This window comes from Cryptomeria japonica, chromosome 2 (genome assembly GCF_030272615.1).
Source record: "Cryptomeria japonica chromosome 2, Sugi_1.0, whole genome shotgun sequence".
Lineage (NCBI taxonomy): Eukaryota > Viridiplantae > Streptophyta > Pinopsida > Cupressales > Cupressaceae > Cryptomeria > Cryptomeria japonica.
Window position 1 is genome coordinate 455,815,557 of NC_081406.1, and position 20,018 is coordinate 455,835,574.

Genomic DNA, 20,018 nt, shown 5'->3' on the forward strand with positions numbered 1-20,018 from the left:
TATCTCAAGAGAGGATAGGATACTTAGCATTCTATTCTGCATTGGCCGGATGAAGTTGTAGTTCCGCGACTTTTGACACGTCAACAAGGGGTAAAACCCCATGAGTTGTGTTGGGTGTGGCCGACGTGGCCTCCACATCCTTTGTCCCTTTCAAAAAATTTTAATGAATGCTGCACTCATTCGTACCTTGGCTTCTACTATGCACTACTGTACCTGGTATGACTTTGACCTTTATTCCTATCTTTAACAACTGTTTTGGTAGTTCGCTAGCTTTGGCAAAGTTGCAAAGTTAGCTAATGGTATTCTATTTTTGGTGGAGGTTTAAAAATTTGACCGTTTTCTACATTTACTTGGTAGTATTCAAATTTGGTGGAATCTTTAAAGTTTAAACCACTTGGTAGTTTAGACAAATTTGGCGGCACCTCCAAATATAGCACAAATTCACCAAACTTGACGGAGGTAAATTTGTGCAAACTTGGACCCCTCTTCATTGGAGTTTTTCTTTTTGCACCTCAACTTTGGAGTGCTATATCGTAGGCATACAAAGTTGTTTTTCAAAGCAATTTTTTTGATTTGGGGCAGAATTTTCACGCTCTTCATGGTGCTATGATTAGTTTTTGCTCAAGTGATCCCATTTTTCCAGAAATTCAGTTTTCTCATCAGATCTGAAGGATAATCTTCATTTTTTGAACTTCAAATAGTTATAACTTTCACATACGACCTTGGATCGAGGTGATTCTTTTTTTGAAAGTTGATATTTTTTTGAACCCCACACATTGGTGGTAATTTGAGGTTCTCATTTTGAGATTTAATTGTACTTTCAGTATTTGAGTCCATTATTGGACATTGTAAAACTTTGAAAAACAACTCCGACATTGTAAACACACTAATTTATGAAGTGCCAAAATCATTTTTTGTTGGGGGGGATTCTTGATTGAGTGAAAAAGGGGGGTCTCTCTTGGTGTGTGTGTTTTTGATCTACTTGCTTGTGTTCTTTTCCTACACATAGATCATTCTAAGGTTCGTTTGCTTACACCATATAATTATTCTACTTGACATCAACATGCATGGAATGCACTAATGCAACTAGGGTATACTCCATATGTTGAATAAAAAGTAGCTGAACCTACAAATGATAAGGAAAAGATAAAATGGATGCTTGAACAAACTAAAGCTCTTAGATGTCTTCATAGTTTTGTTTCGCCTGATCTAATGTTTCAAATTGAAGCATGTAAAGCTTCATATGAAGCTTGGGAAAAGCTAAAAACATTGTATGGTACAACTAATGAAGTTAGAGGCTTTCAAATTGATAATGATTTGATAAGCCTTGATCCAAAGAACTTTGACAACATCTAAGATTTCCTAGCTGAAGTTAATGATTTGAGAGCACAATGTAAAAAATGTGGTAATGAGAAAAAGGACATTCAGTTGGTCTACAATGTATTGAATAAACTGGGTCTTGAGTATGCATCTTTTGTTTCTAGCTTTCATACTCACAGGGTAACTATGGGGCTGGCTTATGTTAAGCCTTCATTTGCATCTTTTCTTGAGATGTTGATACACAAACAGCAAAAGCTTTTTTCTATGGGTCTCATTAAGCCATCAAAGAATCAAGTCTTGTTGGCTAATCAGCCTAAGGGACAAAAAGTGTCTGGACAACCTAACAAGAAGCAAAAGAAATTCGAGAAAAAGCCACATACAGATCAAGCACATGATAGGTCATCTTCAAAAGATGATTCATCTAAGAAGGAGAAGCCTACTTTTTCATATTGCAAGAGGAGTAAACATGAAGAAAATTCTTGTTATAAGAAGGATATTGATGAATTGAAACATCTTGAAAAGAACATTGATCTTCCTTCTAGAATGTTTGAGTCAACTTATTCTAATTCAAAACAGTTAGGATCTACTAAGGTAAAAGGTCATGCAGGACTTGCTTCTAAAGCAGCTAAGAATAAAGGTAAAGCTCTTTGTGCTACTTGAACTTGGGTATTCTCAAATCAGATCCAGTTGTTGAGCCTTGCATTCTTTCTCCTCCATCTACTGTTTCTTTTGAGGATACTTGTGTTGCTACATCCATGGCTACTTGTGATTCAGTACAACAGGATATATATTGTCTTCCAGATATAGTTCCTTGGGATGACTACTTGACAAACATTGCAAGTTTGTATGTGGAGTCTCATATTTCAGACTTGGGAGACACTATTTATGACATTCATCTTCTCTTTGATGAAGTTGATTCTTCTTCAGTTGTTGGTGAGGAACTTTTGGATCCTCTTGTTCATTTTCCACATGATCATTTATCATAGTTTGACATGAGTGTGGATACTTTTGAGCATCATTTGGAGGAGGCATCTTTATCTTTAGAGGAGACAATGGAGTCTTTGGACCTTGTTCAACATACATCTCTACTAGATTCTAGATTGTCATCTTCATTAGTGTGGCCTAGAATGCCTAATTTGAATGTGGCAGCTTTTGGCATCAACATGGAGACAAATGATCAGTGTTCAGAGGTTTCATACATTGTGCACTTTCTTCCTTCATATTCCTTTTAGGAATGGGAAGATGTTCTTCATCTACCTTTGGTTTTATTTATTCCTAAGGGGAGGAATGTTTTTCGACGATTGTGGTCCATCTTCGACATCCAGTTTTGAGCATCAACCATTGGTACAGTTGGGTACTTCAAGGAAGGCTACATAGTCTTTCTTATCCTTTCTATTTTAGAGAGGACTTCTTCTTTGCTTGGGATTCTTCTTGTGTTGGGAATCTTGTTTTATTTTCTCTCTTTTGGGGAGGAGTTTTGTCCCACTGGGTTTTCTCCTTTTCTCCGTTTGTGAGAGATTGTTTTGTACATGGGTACCTAACATGGCCTTGTAGTTGGAACCCATCTTTGTGTATTTTCATTCACCTAAGCTACGCTTAAGGGGGGTGTTAGTGTAGGTATTTATTCTCCTTATGTTAGTAGGGGATAACTACTTTTCCTACACATTATTAAGCTTGCTTAGGTTATATTAGAATGGTTAGAATGAGGACATGTGGCATAATCCTACAATCATATGTGTCATTCACACCCACATTTGGGTAGTTGAATGTCACACCCTCTTTTGAATTTATTTGCGACCCACTCATAACCATTTCTTTGTCCTTACATGAGTTGGCATAACCATGTATTTGGTATTTACCAAGTAGGTAAAACTCCCTCCTATTTTGGGCTATTGGGAGTTATTATTTCTCTTGGATTTATATGCTCATATTTTCTTATATAAACAACCCTCACCTCTCCCTATGCTTAGAAGAAGGAGATCACTAGCTCAGTTGATTATGAGTCCAGTTCAGTGCTAGGATAGCGCTGAGTTTATTCATCTTTGGATTCTTGTCTTACTTTCCTTTAGTCACATTTATCTTGGGTGGCTTCATAGCTAAATCCAACGTACAACTGTTACATTTATTCTTATTTACACATATAACAGTAGTAATAAGATCTATATTTTTATTAGATTTGTGTAACAAATTGCTTAATTTCAATTGTTTACATATTTATTCATAATACATTAGAAGGTACTCATAGCCCATTCCTTAATCATTCGCTATTGCCCCTCATGAGGATAGGTTGGTTTTGTTAGGGAGAGGTGGAGTAATACCTCACAAGATAGGTAATCATTGGGAATTGGCAGCCTTCTAGTAGGGGACATTACATTATATAGTATGAATAGGGTCAATATTTAAATTAAATAGCCCATGCTTGACTGGATGAACAGCATTAAGCCTGCTCGATCTTACCCCAAGGATACATTTTCCTTTCCAAATCGTCAGGCCACTTGAAGCTAAAGTTTTTTATTGAAAGACATATAAAGATGCTTTAAAAGCTTGTGTTGGTCACTTTGTTATGTAGCAATGGAAATATTGAACCATTTCTATGATGTATCCTTATTTTTTGGGGCACTAAATGTGGCCAAATATTGAAATTATGCAACCTATGCTTTTTCCTGGGTTAAAGATAGTTGGAAGAATTTTTATCTCCTGTTCCTCCCACATAATAGAAAATGCTTAAAGTTACTTGTGTGCTTTGTCAGTCACCCTGCTTTCTAATTAATCACCAATGGAAAGGAGTGAAAATTTTATAGATACATTGACCTGAGTATCAAAATAGTCCTATTTAGTGAAAAACAGCATAAAAATAAAATATTTTAATAATACTACATTATGGAAGTACCTGTTAAAATGTTGTAGTTAATAGTTAAATGTGTGTCACTGCATTAGTCAAAGTTATTCAGAGCCCATTTAAATAAGCCATTTTTTTGGATGTAATGATCAATGGAATTTTGATAATGTCAGGTCTATGCATTCTGTCTCTGCTTGTTCTCCTGTTGTTGTGTGTACTGTGTACTATATTATAAGAACTTTAGCTGATCTTATGATAAATATATAATCTGTATGGAAATGGATTTACAGTCCAGTGAGACGAGAGAATATACGGCTTTTTTTACTTCACTAATTAGTAGCATGGTTAAAATTATCAATAGCTGTTTGATTCCAAAGCCAGCTTCAAGACTTTTTTTTGATGCTGAAGCAACTTTATTATATCAGAAACTTTCAAATTATTCTCACACTCAAGGAATTGGTTGACAACTAAATAATAAATTATTGATATAAATTAAAAAACTTAACTGCATGATAGACATATGAGAAAATGATATCAGCATGCCTTAGGCTGATTTCTTTGCTTCCTTTGTCATCTGTCTGTTTTATATGCTCAAATTATCCATTTGAGAGTTTGTTGCAAATTCGAATAACTTGTTTGTCTTATTCCTTTGAGCAGAAGGAAAACTACCTCCATTTATTCATCCATGGAAGTGGCTGCTGTGCGGACTATCACAGAAAAAACATGTAATTCTGGTGTTGTCATTGAGGAAGAGTATGATCATCAGACAAGGTTGCTTCAGGAATTTTATGAAATTCCAAGCATTGAAAAAGCTTGGATTTCTCGATCTAGCATCAGTATGGAATTTCACCATTTTCTTTGAGATTGGCCTTATATGTGATCACCTTTTTTAGCTTGGTTTTATCATTATTGGGATTTGATAGATTTTTTTTTTGTGCAGCAAGATGATGTATGCTAGTTCTTTATCTGATATGGTGTTTTTATGTTCAAGTTGTTATTCCTTATCAAACAAACAAAGTTGTTTCCTTTTTTATTTTTGCAATTTGATTTAGATTAGGTTATATGCGTTGTTATCTTACATTTTGGGTTTAGGACAGCTTGACATCTTCTCTTACCTTTTAAAACTTGTATGGACAATACTTCATCTTTGAGACAGTCACTACGTTAGAATTAATTGTTTCTTATATTCATTTTTTGACCTTTTCTTCTCATATTTTTCTTTCAATTATGATATTATAGAGAATGGCTTGCAAGCAATGATATCTTTGAGCCAGTTGAACCTTCCGGCAAATAAAAAGAGGAAGTTTGTTCTCTCAGCACATATCCTGGAGGAAATGAACAACAATTCTATTGATTATAATTGGTCACCATTTCCAATTGATCATACAGGAGCAACACTGGTTGTTCCTTCACCTTCAGGTTTGAATCTCCTTGTTGTTCGAAATGGAGATCACGACATAAAAGAGGCATCGACTCCAGTACAACTTGAAATTTGGGGTCCTGCTCAAATGCGGAAAGAGATATTTGTTCCCCCATCTATACATGGTCCTTTGTTTACAGATGGATGGTAGTCACTCAATCCAACCATGAAATATGAAAGACATTTCATTAAAAATTACTGTCTTGACAGATAAGCCTGAAGTCATTTTCTTTTGTAGGGGACATTTTCATTCATAGATTCACTCTGTGCTTTGTGATGTTAACATAGGTTTGAAGGCATTTCATGGAACTCAGATGAAACCTGTATAGCTTATGTGGCTGAGGATCCTGCTGCCACTCAACCTGTATTTACTAGTTCTGGCTACAGGCCAGGTACCTCAGGTGAAAAAGAGCCAGGAAGCTGGAAAGGCCAAGGAGATTGGCTGGAGGATTGGGGGGAAACATACTCAGGAAAAAGGAGACCAACACTCTTTGTTCTTAATATTAAAAGGTATTTAATACTCCTCTTTATATACAAGCATATGGTGGTGAATTTTAGTCAATTTTTCATTATTGAAAGACTGAAATGACTGATTTGTAGAGTCACAGTGGAACTGTACAGGCTGTTGAAGGCATCCCAAACCATTTGAGTGTTGGACAAGTTGTATGGGCACCACAGTCTTCCACAAGTTTTTCTCAGTACCTAGTTTTTGTTGGCTGGTCTACAGATGCTAGTAATTTTCAGACACCAAGAAAGTTAGGAATGAAATATTGTTATAATAGGCCATGTGCTCTGTATGTACTTAGAGCCCCTCTGTCAAACAAGTAAGTATATAAAGGGATATTCCAATATAATTAGTATGTTTTCATTCAAATGTAAATGGTTTATTACATTGATTTTTCATTTTGAACAAGTGTTTAATTTGGTCAATTTGTTGATATTGTTCTTGAAACTAACCTACATATTAGTTAAATAAATAGCTCCTTCCCATTCTTTGATTTGCAGAGAATCATCCAAGGACACTGCAGGAATTCTTAAACTCACTGAAAATTTTTCTAGTGCTTTCTTACCGCGTTTCAGGTACTACAAGAGACATCGGCCTGTTTTTGATAAGTAAATGTAATTATATTGAAATGAGGAAACTGCTGCAGAAGTTTTTAATACTGTATCCAGAGTATAAAAGATGTGAACACCAAGGAAATATTACAGCTAGATTATCTCTATTTTTATTATATTTTGTGATTCTGGATATGGACCCCAAGCTATATGTGCAGATTTAAAGAAAAGTTTCTATTAAAGTGTATTGGCTAATAAAGAAAGTGGTAAGTTTTCATTACTGACTATGCAGAGCAACAGTTTGATTCCTTATTAGTGTGAGTTCTTCTCCCCTTTTTGCTTCATAGGATAAAATTTGCAGCCGTTCATGACTATTTTCCGATTCCTTTTCTCAAATAAGAAAAATTGGCTTTCCTGCAGATTATTGCTTTGGTTTTCCAGAGTATTCTTTACTGACTTGTATTAGAATTTTAATTTATCTTTTGCAAGACAACATAAAATGTAAGAGTGTGTGGGGATAAACCTCCCTTCAAATTCGGAGGGGAAGCTCCCTGAGATCTAAATTAAACCAAAACACTAAGCTAAATTGACCCTAGATGGCAACTATAAACATCTACAAATATTCTTAAGTCCCAAAGATATACAAATTTCATGGAGTTTCACATTATTGAAATGACTACTTGCCTATATTTTGCCCTTGGATTATGTATTACAGGTACTAGATTGATGACAATTGTGTCTTGCAAGTGAGACTTTCAATTTTAACATATGTAAGCAACCTATCTAAAGTTCTTAAACACACAGATGGCACCTTTCGGTTGGCTAAAACACAGACCAGTTATTTAGTGCAGACAAGATTTTGAAAGAAAATACAACTTAAACAAATAAAAATACATGATTCCAAAGACTGAATGGCTAATTTGCATGCAAAGTTACAACCTAGATGAGCAAAGGACATATACAAAGCTTCTCAATCTCACACAATTTCAATTCAATCAGTGGAATTAAAAGCACGTGACAGTAATGATTCCGATAGCGTAATTGTAGCTTCCACCATCATTCTTTTAAGTATCTTGTGCTCAAGGTAGTTATTTCTGACTTCCAAATGGCCAATCTCTGGGACTAGAATAATCCATTTTTAATCCCAAAAATCATGTGTTAGAAGTGAAACCCTTAAAGTTAGAATAGAAAAAAGGAAAGAAAGGAATTTAAAACAAAACTATTCTAAACAATTAAAAAATAAAACTAACTAATGTAGCCTAAAAAGAGACTCTTCTCATCTTTTAAAAATAGAACACCAGAATTAATAACTGCTAGCAATAGCTGTTCTTAAAATACCGATTTAGCATACAAACACCCTTTGTTATTCTGAACCAATTGTTGGCTTGGCAACCTGTTGGATCCAATGGAATTACAAACACATGTGAACCAACTTGAATATTGATTTCAATAGGGCTATCGTACCTGCCACCACCATTCTTTTGTATCCTCGGCAATGTAGGTTACAAATGCCCAATCTTTGGGACTGAAGAATAATTATTTTCTACTTCCCAAAAATTATGCTTTAAATTGAAATGCTTAAAGTAGCAAAATAATAAGGACAGAATGAACTTAAAACCAAACTATTCTTAACAAATAATAAAAAATAAACCTAACTAATGCGGCCCAAAAATACTCTCATCATGTAATGTCCCCAATTTTAGCTTGGAATTGTTTGAGGAGAAATAAGGGGGAAAATTATTTAATTTAATATTATATAAGTTGTCTCATTATATTTATTTAAAATCACACGTGAGACGACTTTATATTTTATTAAATTAATAAAGTGACTAAAGTATAAAATTAAAATAATTAAAAAGTCACTTAATTAATAATAAAGTGTACCTACCCTCTTCTAGAAGGAATCTCATGATGGGTTATGAAAAGGATAAATAGAAGAGGGTGATTGATGATCAAGCAGATTGGAGATTTGGATTTGGAATTGATGAACTGATGCGTTGCATTAGTTGAATCTCTGAGGATGCAAACCTTTAGTAGATTGATAGAAGGGTTGGACAAAACCCTAGTTCTTCATCTTGGGAGTAGGTTCGTGACGGAATCTACATCGGTGCCTAATTTGTGAAGTCTTCTTCCAAAGACTAATTTGCAGTTGTGAGTGGGAGACACATCAGTCTTCCATAGAGGTCTTATTGAGTTTTCTACATATCCATGGTGGGTGATGTTCATGGTAATTTTCAGATTGTCAGATTGTATGCCCATTGTGTATCGATTTTGATTTAAGTAAGGGGGCGATTTTATTAGAAGATCATTGGAAGAGAACTTGGAAGAAGAGCTGTTTGTTATTGCAGGTCTGAGATTGAAATCGACTCTCTCCTACATCCCCTCGATTTTCCTTTATCTCCCTATTTTTGAGCCATATAGCACACTTTGAGAATATCGCCAGCCTTAGAAGTATAAGGCGATTCATTTTGATAGTAAATGAAAGGAGAAATAAGTAGATTGCTGCATTCATTTCTGATCTGGAACAATTCAAACAAGACTGACAGGTTACCACGAATATGTTCTCTCTTCATCAGTTTTGCATCAAATCTTACCAAGGGAGGCAGCATTAGCAGTGGAGGAGAAGGACGATGCTTTTGGGACAGACTATGAAGGAGTCTTAAGGAAGATCAGTGATACATCAGTCTGAAGCAAATCACAGCAATCCATCCTTCACTTCGATTTTTACCATAACTTTCTAAATTGGCAACAAACATCATTGAGGGAGGTAGCGACACACTTGAGGACTGAAAACGATTGTTTTGGGTGAATATTTTGGAGGCTAGCAGCAGTCCAATAATTACCAGTCCCAACTTTATTGCAGCAGGGGGTGTCTTCTGAAGAAAAGGATTGATCAGCTGATTGAAGGTTTCCTAATCAACAATCTTGCTTGCATCATCAAAGCATTAAACACCAGGTTCATTTGACATCATTAATTCATAAGTAATCTCAGTTGGTTTTTAAGAGTCCATATCTGTCATTGGTCTTCAGAAAAATCTGAAAGTAGACATCAATAATAATTATTGTGTTTGCTCATAAGGTTGTCAATGTAATGTCTTTGATCATCATATTAAAAGAATTTTGGTTGCATCTATATACATGTTCTATCTGAGGTTACTTGCCAACTGTTTGTCAAAATGCCACTTGGCTTTAAGTGCATATGTAACATTGCAAATTCATCTCTATGCATTGGCTAAGAGTCCAAGGTGTCATTTAAGCATCTAGATGATAATTTGTGCATTGTAGTGTTGATTCTCAAGCTTTGGAAGCTAACTATAGTCATTTTTATAAGGACATATCAGACTGATATTATAGACCAGCAAGCTGGAAGGTTGTCTGTGAATTGTTTGATGATATTCCTTGTGTCTCATAAGCACATTTTCCGTTATACAAGAGCAAGGGATATTACACATCATCACCTGGAATTAGAATACTGGAGTCAATAACTGCCAACAGTAGTTTTTAAAATAGCAATTTGGAACAAAAACACACTTATGATGCTCTACAACCAGCCAGATCCATCTAAAGGCATTTTTGAATGTGACAATGATAGTTTTGGTAGTGCCCATGATGATTTTGCCCATGACAATGATAGTTTAGGTAGTGTAACATCAGATGATCTAAGTTCCAGTGATTCAAGCATTTGAATGTAAGTCCCTTTGTGATTCCAGCATAATCACATCAAACCAATGAGCTTATCCACACGTAGTGACCCTACATTCATGAACCTTGGAGTCTTCTCGAATGATCCTTAAGCTAATCTTCAACATTTGAGAGATTTCGTTCAAGAGAGGATAAGATACTTTTGGTATTCTATTATGTGTTCGCATGTGCCTAAAAAACACATCAACAGGACCTACCTTAGATGCCTTTGTAAGAGGGATGCAGGCTCCTTTGAGCCATACACTTCTAGTTATCGTTTTGATATTTGTTTGGAACATTTGATGTCATGGATTTCATATTCCATGAGTTTTCTATACATTTGACAATATTTAAATATCTAAGTGTGCTATTTCCTTAAACTATAATTTGTGTTTATAATTATGTGATCGATGTATAGCTGTGTATGTGATCAAATTAGCTTCTAATTGATGATGCTATTGTGTCTTTAAGTTTTATTTAATAAAGGGTGCATGAAACAAGTTTTAAATCCTTAAAAATCTCTAAATTTCTTGGGTTTTTCACTTGCTGAGTCTTTGCCGAGTCTTGAGTCCCAATTTGATTCACCCTTGCCGAGTCTGTGCCAAGTCCGACTCTTGTTTCTATGGTTTAACCAGATGATTGTGGGTTCTTCGTTATCATCATGCAATTTTATGCAGGAAGATCTCTAATGTCTGTTGTGATATAATAAAGGCTCATCAAGCCTATTTTGTTGATAGGGGAGAGAATACTTCATTTGGATATCACATCAGTGACCTGTAGTTGCTGTAGGACACTGTAATGTCCCTACTAGTTAGAGATCACTGACTTGCAAAACAGACTGTTAGAATACAACAAATATATATATATATATATATATATATATATAACTAATCTAATTTGCAATTAAACTTCAATTACTTAATTAACACTAATCTCAATTCTTATTTAATGAAAAGGATACGAGTGCAGTACTGGGACATGTCCTTAGGTGGCTGTGAAGCTCGTCTTATTGGAACCCGTCTTGGTTCCAAGCCATACCAGGAAATCGAAGGTTAATTCGATTCCTGTCTTGGATGTAATTTCTTACACCCAAGCCATACCAAGAAATCGAAGGTTAATTCGATTCCTGTCTTGGATGCAATTTCTTACACCCAAGCCATACCAAGGAAGACCATCATATATGATCAATTCCTTGCCTTGGATGATGCATCTCATCATCCAAGTCTACCAGAGAAGACCGGCCAGATCCGTCTCTTCTTGGATGACCCTTTGTCACCCAAGCCATACATATATGCATATAGATACTCAGTACATACTGCCTACCAGGGATTATCATAACCCCTACATTAGACTAAGGGAATTCCTTCCCAATAGCCTCCATCATATAGCCACATCATTCATATTACATTCTACAATTCATTATCATTTTCATTCCATAATCTACATTTACATATTCCTATATTAACATGTATTCGGTAACATATATTCAGAAAATATTCATTAACATGTTCTTAGGAAAATTCATTAACATATATTCAAAAATATTCATTAACATATATTCAGAACTATTCATTACCATATATTCACAAATATTCATTAACATATTTTCATAACTATTCATTAACGTATGTTCACAAATATTCATTAACATATATCTAGAACTATTCATTAACATATATTAAAATATTCATTACTATATGTGTGTGTGTGTGGCACACACGTCCACACATATATATCCTCTGTGAACCGTAGACACCACTTACCTGTCGCAGTCTGCAGTTTGCTGTTGAAGCTCCTAGACCGTAGTCCGCTTGCTATCCTCCTGCCTTCCTTTCTCCCCCCCCCCCCCCAGCCTTGCGGCGGTCTTCCTTAATACCTTGTGGAGGGGAAGGGTCGCACCCCCCCACAGGGTCCCTTCCGTAGGAAGGGGTGTGACGGTGGTCGCAGCCCTGCGACCCCCGTTCCACCACTTCCCGCGTGGGGGGGGGGGGGGGGCACTGTGGAGTTAGCTTTCCACGTGGGGGTTACCTCCATGTAAATACACTTTACGATATTTCCTTATCCAATGTTCACTCAATTTAACATGCGTTAATATTAAACATTACATTATTTGATTCGTTCATTTAATAATTCATATTTCCATCTTTAAATATATTAATATTTTCTAATAGTTTATTTCATATATTAATTTTATTTAATAATTCATTTCTTCTTTTAATATATTAACATTATTTAATATAGTAACATCATTTTAATAATTGACTTTATCACGTGTCAAGAATTAATATATATTAATTAAATAATTTATTTAATAAATAAATAAATTTCAAATAATCATTTGTTAATCATTATATTAATCAATAGTAATACTTGCCTCATTTAGGATATATATAACGATCAAGGAGGGGACATGACAGTCCATCCTTTCCGAAATTGCTTGTCCTCAAGCAACTAACAATTTTCTCGAACTAAATCATCTCTCAATAAAAACACAAGGTATACATGTACAGGTATGAAACACACATGAAGTTTATGCACAATACCTGTATTCACCATATATGGAAATACACATGGATATGAGTACATTCAAGGTGTGCAACATATGTAATACCCATGGATACAATTAAGGCATGCAACACACATGTGAAATACATGTAGTATATAAAGTGTGGAGTATACACTTGAATTTGCTTAAGTAACATGGAGTTCACCTAGGCATTCGCTTTGGTCAAGAAGTGAATGTATATAGCCCATATAAATTCACTTAAGCATGGGATATATATCTAAACACAAGTATGAATCATATATGGAAGTATAGGTGAATCATCCACAAGAATTCATTCAAGGCATGAAGTATGTAAATAAGATATGTAGGGCTTGAAGCAGTACCCAAATAAACATAAGGTACCACGTATGTATAAGAAAAGGCAGTCATGGTGTGATCGTGCTACAAACACATCAGTCATCAGGCACACATAAAGACACAAGGCATACATGCTGGAAGCGTATCGGACATGAGGCAAACACATGAATATACGTAGTATATAAGCAAGGAGTACTTGAAGCATACATGCTGAAAATATGACAACATTGAGCATTCTCATAGACATCCATACAAGACACCCATAATGAAAGGTTAAAGTATTATCAAATATGGTGAATAGTCGTTAATCTGTTTTATGCTTAGCTCTCATAGATTGCTCGAGTCTCCTCTTCCTCATTCTCCTCTACCTTACAAGATGGTAGATTTAGTGTGCCAAAGGCGCATGACATAGTTGACATGCGGCTCCCCCAAGGTTTGCTACCTGTCTTGGGGCATTTTTGCCATGTGATCGATTTATTCTGCCTTTCCCCACACACTCCCTATCTTTGCAAGCATTAGAGAAAGGTGAAGAATTAGAACACTGAAATCATTAGGTTAAGAGTTCAATTTAATACGACACTATTGTAATTACATTGTCAATTATTTACTAAAGGCAAGAAGCTTTGAAATGCATACACATGTAGTATGAGGTATACATGTGAAGCACATAAATACAAATAAGGCACTCAGTGCAAACACATGCATTCATGCCAATAGACTTTAAAGCAGGAAACATGTACATCAGTACGTAGAACACGAAGCATATGAAACCTTTATGACATGAGCCATACACCTATGAATACCCAGTAGGTAAGGAACATACATGCAGAATAAATTTGGTGTTTCTCATTTGAAAAGTACACACATATTAAAGAGTAATGTTGTAGTTCTGTCCCACACGATGGCAGGATTATGCTTTGATACCATTGTAATGTCCCTACTAGTTAGAGATCACTGACCTACAAAACAGACTGTTAGAATACAACAAATATATATATATATATATATATATATATATATAACTATTCCAATTTGCAATTAAATTTCAATTACTTAATTAACACTAATCTCAATTCTTATTTAATGAAAAGGATACGAGTGCAGTACTGGGACATGTCCTTAGGCGGCTGTGAAGCTCGCCTTCTTGGAACCTGTCTTGGTTACAAGCCATACCAAGAAATCGAAGGTTAATTCGATTCCTGTCTTGGATTTAATTTCTTACACCCAAGCCATACCAGGAAATCGAAGGTTAATTCGATTCCTGTCTTGGATGTAATTTCTTATACCCAAGCCATACCAGGAAATCGAAGGTTAATTCGATTCCTGTCTTGGATGTAATTTCTTACACCCAAGCCATACTAAGGAAGACCATCATATCTGATCAATTCCTTGCTTTGGATGATGCATCTCATCATCCAAGTCTACCAGAGAGGACCGGCCAGATCCGTCTCTTCTTGGATGACCCTTTGTCACCCAAGCCATACATATATGCATATAGATACTCAGTCTAACGGGGATTATCATAACCCCTGCATTAGACTAAGGGAATTCCTTTCCAATAGCCTCCATCATATAGCCACATCATTCATATTACATTCTACAATTCATTATCATTTTCATTCCATAATCTACATTTACATATTCCTATATTAACATGTATTCGGTAACATATATTCAGAAAATATTCATTAACATGTTCTCAGGAAAATTCATTAACATATATTCAAAAATATTCATTAACATATATTCAGAACTATTCATTACCATATATTCACAAATATTCATTAAAATATTTTCATGACTATTCATTAACGTATATTCACAAATATTCATTAACATATATCTAGAACTATTCATTAACATATATTAAAATATTCATTACTATATATGTGTGTGTGTGGCACACACGTCTACACACATATATATCCTCTGTGAACTGTAGACACCACTTACCTGTCACAGTCTGCAGTCTGCTGTTGAAGCTCCTAGATCGTAGTCCGCTTGCTATCCTCCCGTCTCTCTTTCTTTCCCCCCCCCCCCCCAGCCCTGCGGCGGTCTTCCTTAATACCCCGTGGAGGGGAAGGGTCGCATCCCCCCACGGGGTCCCTTCCACAGGAAGGGGTGTGACGGTGGTCGCAGCCCAGGCTGCGACCCCCGTCCCACCACTTCCCGTGGGGGGGGGGGGGGGCATCGTGGAGTTAGCTCTCCATGTGGGGGTTACCTCCACGTAAATATACTTTACGATTGTTGGATTTTGCCAAGATCAAGAAGTCATTGAAATGTACATGAAAGAGACATAATATGGGACAAGAATAAACTGTATTCTCATCAATAGAAAAATGATCAACAATCAACTGGATTATCTAGTTACATACAATGTAGATGAGCCTGCTTATATAAGCAAGGCTAGGGATATGTATGAGCACACAAACATGACATGTGGCTCAATAAGAAACAAGGGTAGGTAGGAAATAGGTGTGGGTAGGTAGGAGAAATAATACAATATTCCACATGAGGTGGATCACCCACTGAATGTGGAGTGTAACAACAAAATCAACACCATAAAAGGTGGAATTTCTCCTACACACACTATCCCAATGTGGCACAAACACCCAAGTGTCTCATATCCAAACTACTATGAAATGCATTATCCTAAGTAAACTTAAGTAAGTGTAATAATATCCATGATGAATAATTATTTACACCAACACCCCCCCTTAAGTGCAACTTAGGGGAATGCACTTAAGTCTACAATGCAACTAAGCAATGCAAGATGGGTCCCGGCTACGAGGCCATGTTAGGTACCCATGCACAAATGCAAATGCATGCAAACCAATGCAATGAAATCTCTCACAAAGTGGGGAAAGAGAGAAAAACCCAATGGGAAAAAACCCTCCCCCAAAAGAAGAGATGAAAGCTATACAAGAGAACTCTCAAAGAAGTATGTGAGGAACAAAACCCCATGTGAGGAAAATGTCCCCCCCATATGAGAGAAGAAGAGAAGTCAAACTGTGATCATCCCTCAATGAAGGATCTGCACCAATGATAGAAGCTCGATGTATGAAGAAACTGCTCCACGAACGTCGAACAACATTCCTCCCCTTAGGAAGAAACAAAACCAAAGGTGTATCCATGAAGTCTCCCCAATCATGAAGGGAAGATGTATGAAGAAAACTCATGATGAAAGGAATCTCTGAAAACTGCTCAAGTGTCCCCATGTCGATGCTGAAAGATACCCCTTCCAAAGATGGTAAACTGTGCCATACTGCTGAAAAAGGAACTCCAACATCTAGTGAAGATGGATGTAGAACAATATCCAAAGACTCATGTGTCTCCTCAAAGAATAAAGAGACCTCCTCCAACTGCTGTACATAAGTATCCACAATCATGTCAACCTCGAAAGAATGATCATGTAGAGAATGAACAAGAGGGTCAGAGTGTGCCCTCGCAACAATCGAAGAAGGATCATCTTCATCAAAGAGAAGATGTATGTCATCAATGATGTCTCCCAAATCTGCAATGTAGGATTCCACAAACAAACCTGCAATATCTGTCATGTAATCATCCCATGAATCTGAAGCTGGAAGACAATGTATATCCTGCTGCACTGAATCACATGAAGGCAAAACTGTCGCACTATCTGCATCATCAGGTACAATAGGTGATGTGATATCAATATGAGAAGATGAAGTACAAGACTCAAGAACTGGGTTACATGTGAGAATCCCCATGTTCAAGTGTCCAAAGTTCTCCTCAAAATCTGAATCATCACAATAAGTGTGATCATCATGTGTAGAATCATCAAATGTGAAATCATCATCATCAACAAAATCTGAAAAGGAGTATAATCGAGATGCATGATCAACCACCCCAGTTGCAATGATAGCTCTAGTCTCCATGTCTCTAATAAAAACTGAGTCAGGTGTGAACTCCACAACTCTCTTAGTTGCGCCATGTGTGATTTGATAGATAGAAAGGAGATTGTTTGTCAAGTGGGGTACACACAACACATCATTGAAGGAGTTATCCCCAATGTCAATAGATCCTTTCCCAATCACATCCATGTATGTATGATTGCCCATCAAAATCTGTGGCATGGTGCAAGGCTCAAATGTAGAGAACATAGACTGTGAAGATGCCATATGATGAGAAGCCCCTGAATCTAGAAGCCATCTCTCTGAAGTATGATTTGTTGTAGCACATAGAGCTTGTCCTTTTCTTGTTCCAAAAGAGTGAGTCTTTCCACTTGTAGAAGCCATGAATGCTTGCCCTTTTCCTTTTGAATGTGAGGAAGTGGAAGTTGATGAATCATCCTTCTTGTAGACTTTAGGCAAATCAATGTTATGCTTTTTGATGATATGCGTGAGCTCATCAATCTTCTTAGTATGGCAACGATGTTCCTCATGACCAATCTTTTTACAATAAGCACAAGTAGGTCTCTCTCTCTTTGGTGAATTATCTTTCTTGGAAGAAGATGAATCTCCTTGTTGTGGAGAAGATTGTGCTTTATCCTTAGGCTTTGATTGCCATTTCTTCTTGTTTGAGTTGTCCTTTCCTTGATTTCCTTTGTTTCCTTGAGTTGCCACTAATGTTTGAGACTTAGAAGAAGTCTTAAGAATGCCCATGCTTATCAACTTAGTTTGTTCCATCATCAACATTTCATTGAAAGCATCAAATGTAGGCATTTTGTAGCTTGAACCCATTGTCATCCTATGAGTTTGGAAACTAGAAACAAATGCTGCATATTCTTGTGGAAGCTTGCCTATCAAGTTGAATATCAATTGAGTATCCTTCTTATCAATGCCACAATCTTTGAGTTGTGCCCTCAACTCATTTGCCTTAGTGACATAATCTTGTATAGTATCAAAGTTCTTGGGATCTAACATGGTGAGATCACTATCAATTTGATATCCCCTAATCTCATCAACTTGACCATACAAGTCTTGAAACTTTTGCCAAGCATCCTTGATTAGAGTGCATTTCTCAATATGAAATATGAGATCCTTTGATACATACTTTCTTAAGGTACCAATTGCCATGATATTTTTAGTGAGCCAATCTAAGTGACCAACTGGATCAGCCTTAGGATCAGCTGGAGCAACAATAGTTCCATCAATGTAATGAGTGAGTCCTTTTTCCATAAGTTTACTCCATGCATCAATTTTCCAAGTAGCATAGTTATGTGGAGTTAAGAGAGGAAACTTAGAAGAACCCATAGCAGCAAAAAGGAAAGAACACAAGAGCTCAAAAGCACAAGAGACACCCCCCAAATTCAATCAATCAAAGTACCCCCCCAAAAGTGATGATTTTGGCACTTTATACTTAGTGCGATTACAATGAGCCACTTGCAAAACAAGGCAAAGTGGGCTTATGATGCAAATTTTACAACTTCTCAATTGAGATACAAGAGACTTCAATCAATAATGCAATGAATCTAACTGAGATTCAAGCCAATATACAAGTACCAAGAGAGCCAAAAATGGCCTAAATCTGAAAGTACAATTTCTACTTACAATGACATCAATCTGATAGCATCATGTGAAAGTAGATGAAAAAATACGCACTTTCAAAAAAAACGGCACCTAAAAAGGAGGTCGGATGACCCCAAACGAAGCCTCTGAAGTTGCAAAAACTGGGATTACTCAGGGACAGTCACCAAAAACTGCATTTTCTGAAAAATCCGTGCATCAAAATTAAAAAATTCTTTCACCACTGCGGAGAGCACGAAATTCTAGCCCATTTCAAAAAAAATTGCACCAAAAAAGGAGCAAAAATGAGCCAGTTATGGCCATTTGAAGTTGAACTGCAAAATCAAAAATGCAAATGAGAGGGGGTCAAAAAATTTCCAAACCCTGCTGATGTGGCGCTGACGTCAGCAAAACACTATGTTAAATTTGACGGCCGTATGACCGTCGCCAAAACTTCGCTGCCTGGCTGACTGGGCGTCCGTACCGTACGGACGGATTACGTGGCAGATTGATCGGGTATTCCGTACTGTACGGATGATGTGTCAGAGGTGACTGGGCTGCTGATGTGGCAGTCCGTACTGTGTACGTGTCGTACGGTTTGATCTGCGTGTTGTACGGAAAGTCCGACGTGGCGGATGAGTGTGCGAAGAGCTGGCTAAGCTGACGTGGCAGAAGAACCTGCGTGGCCGGAGGCGGAGTGGTGGAGCGGCGCGTTCCGGGGGTGGCGTGGAGGCGGCGGAACCAGGAGGCGAGGCAGGCAGTGCTCGGGGAGTGGAGCTGTGGTTGCAGGGCGGAGCCGAGGGCCTTCCCGGTGCCTGAGCTGCGGAGCGGAGGGAACAGTGGTGGCGCCCTGAAGCGGCGCTGTGGGAGGCGGAGACCGAGCTCGGGTCGTGGGGCGCTGCCGGAGCTGGGACGCGGGTTCGGAGTTCGGCAGGAGGGTACAGCGAGGACGTCAGAGTACGCGGTGCAGACAGACGAGTACGATGCGCAGACGTGGTACGCAGCTGCAGACCTGCGCAAAATGGTACGTACGGAGCACGGGGGGGGGTCTGCGGACCCCCCAAAAACTATATTTTTTTTTGCTTCTTTTTCAAATTTTTTGATCGAATTTTTCAACTTTTTGATTTTTTTTTTTTTTTTTTGAAATTTTTTTGACAAATAATTTCGGAAAAAATGAAATTTTTTTTTGAAAAATATATATAAAATTCGAAAAATCCGTACGATTAGCAAAATTGGGGAAAAAAATTTTCCTCACCAAAATAGGCCAACTTTATAACCAAAATTCATGGAAACGGCCTTCCGGACGCAATGGCGAGGTCGGATCTGGTCTAGGACGCCTCCAAATGACGATGCTCCTCAGATCTGCCTCTT

The 20,018-nt window shown here is 37.1% G+C and overlaps 1 protein-coding gene across 2 annotated transcripts in view; it reads left to right on the top strand.

The window, feature by feature from the left end:
- LOC131031593 (acylamino-acid-releasing enzyme 1) overlaps positions 1-20,018 on the top strand; it is a 273,309-nt gene that overhangs the window by 21,134 nt on the left and 232,157 nt on the right. For both annotated transcript variants that reach the window (XM_057962741.2, XM_057962743.2), the window contains 5 exons: positions 4,817-4,995; positions 5,399-5,726; positions 5,868-6,089; positions 6,188-6,403; positions 6,585-6,659. In XM_057962741.2, coding sequence (XP_057818724.2) covers positions 4,817-4,995; positions 5,399-5,726; positions 5,868-6,089; positions 6,188-6,403; positions 6,585-6,659 — 1,020 coding nt within the window. The remainder of the gene's footprint in view (positions 1-4,816; positions 4,996-5,398; positions 5,727-5,867; positions 6,090-6,187; positions 6,404-6,584; positions 6,660-20,018) is intronic.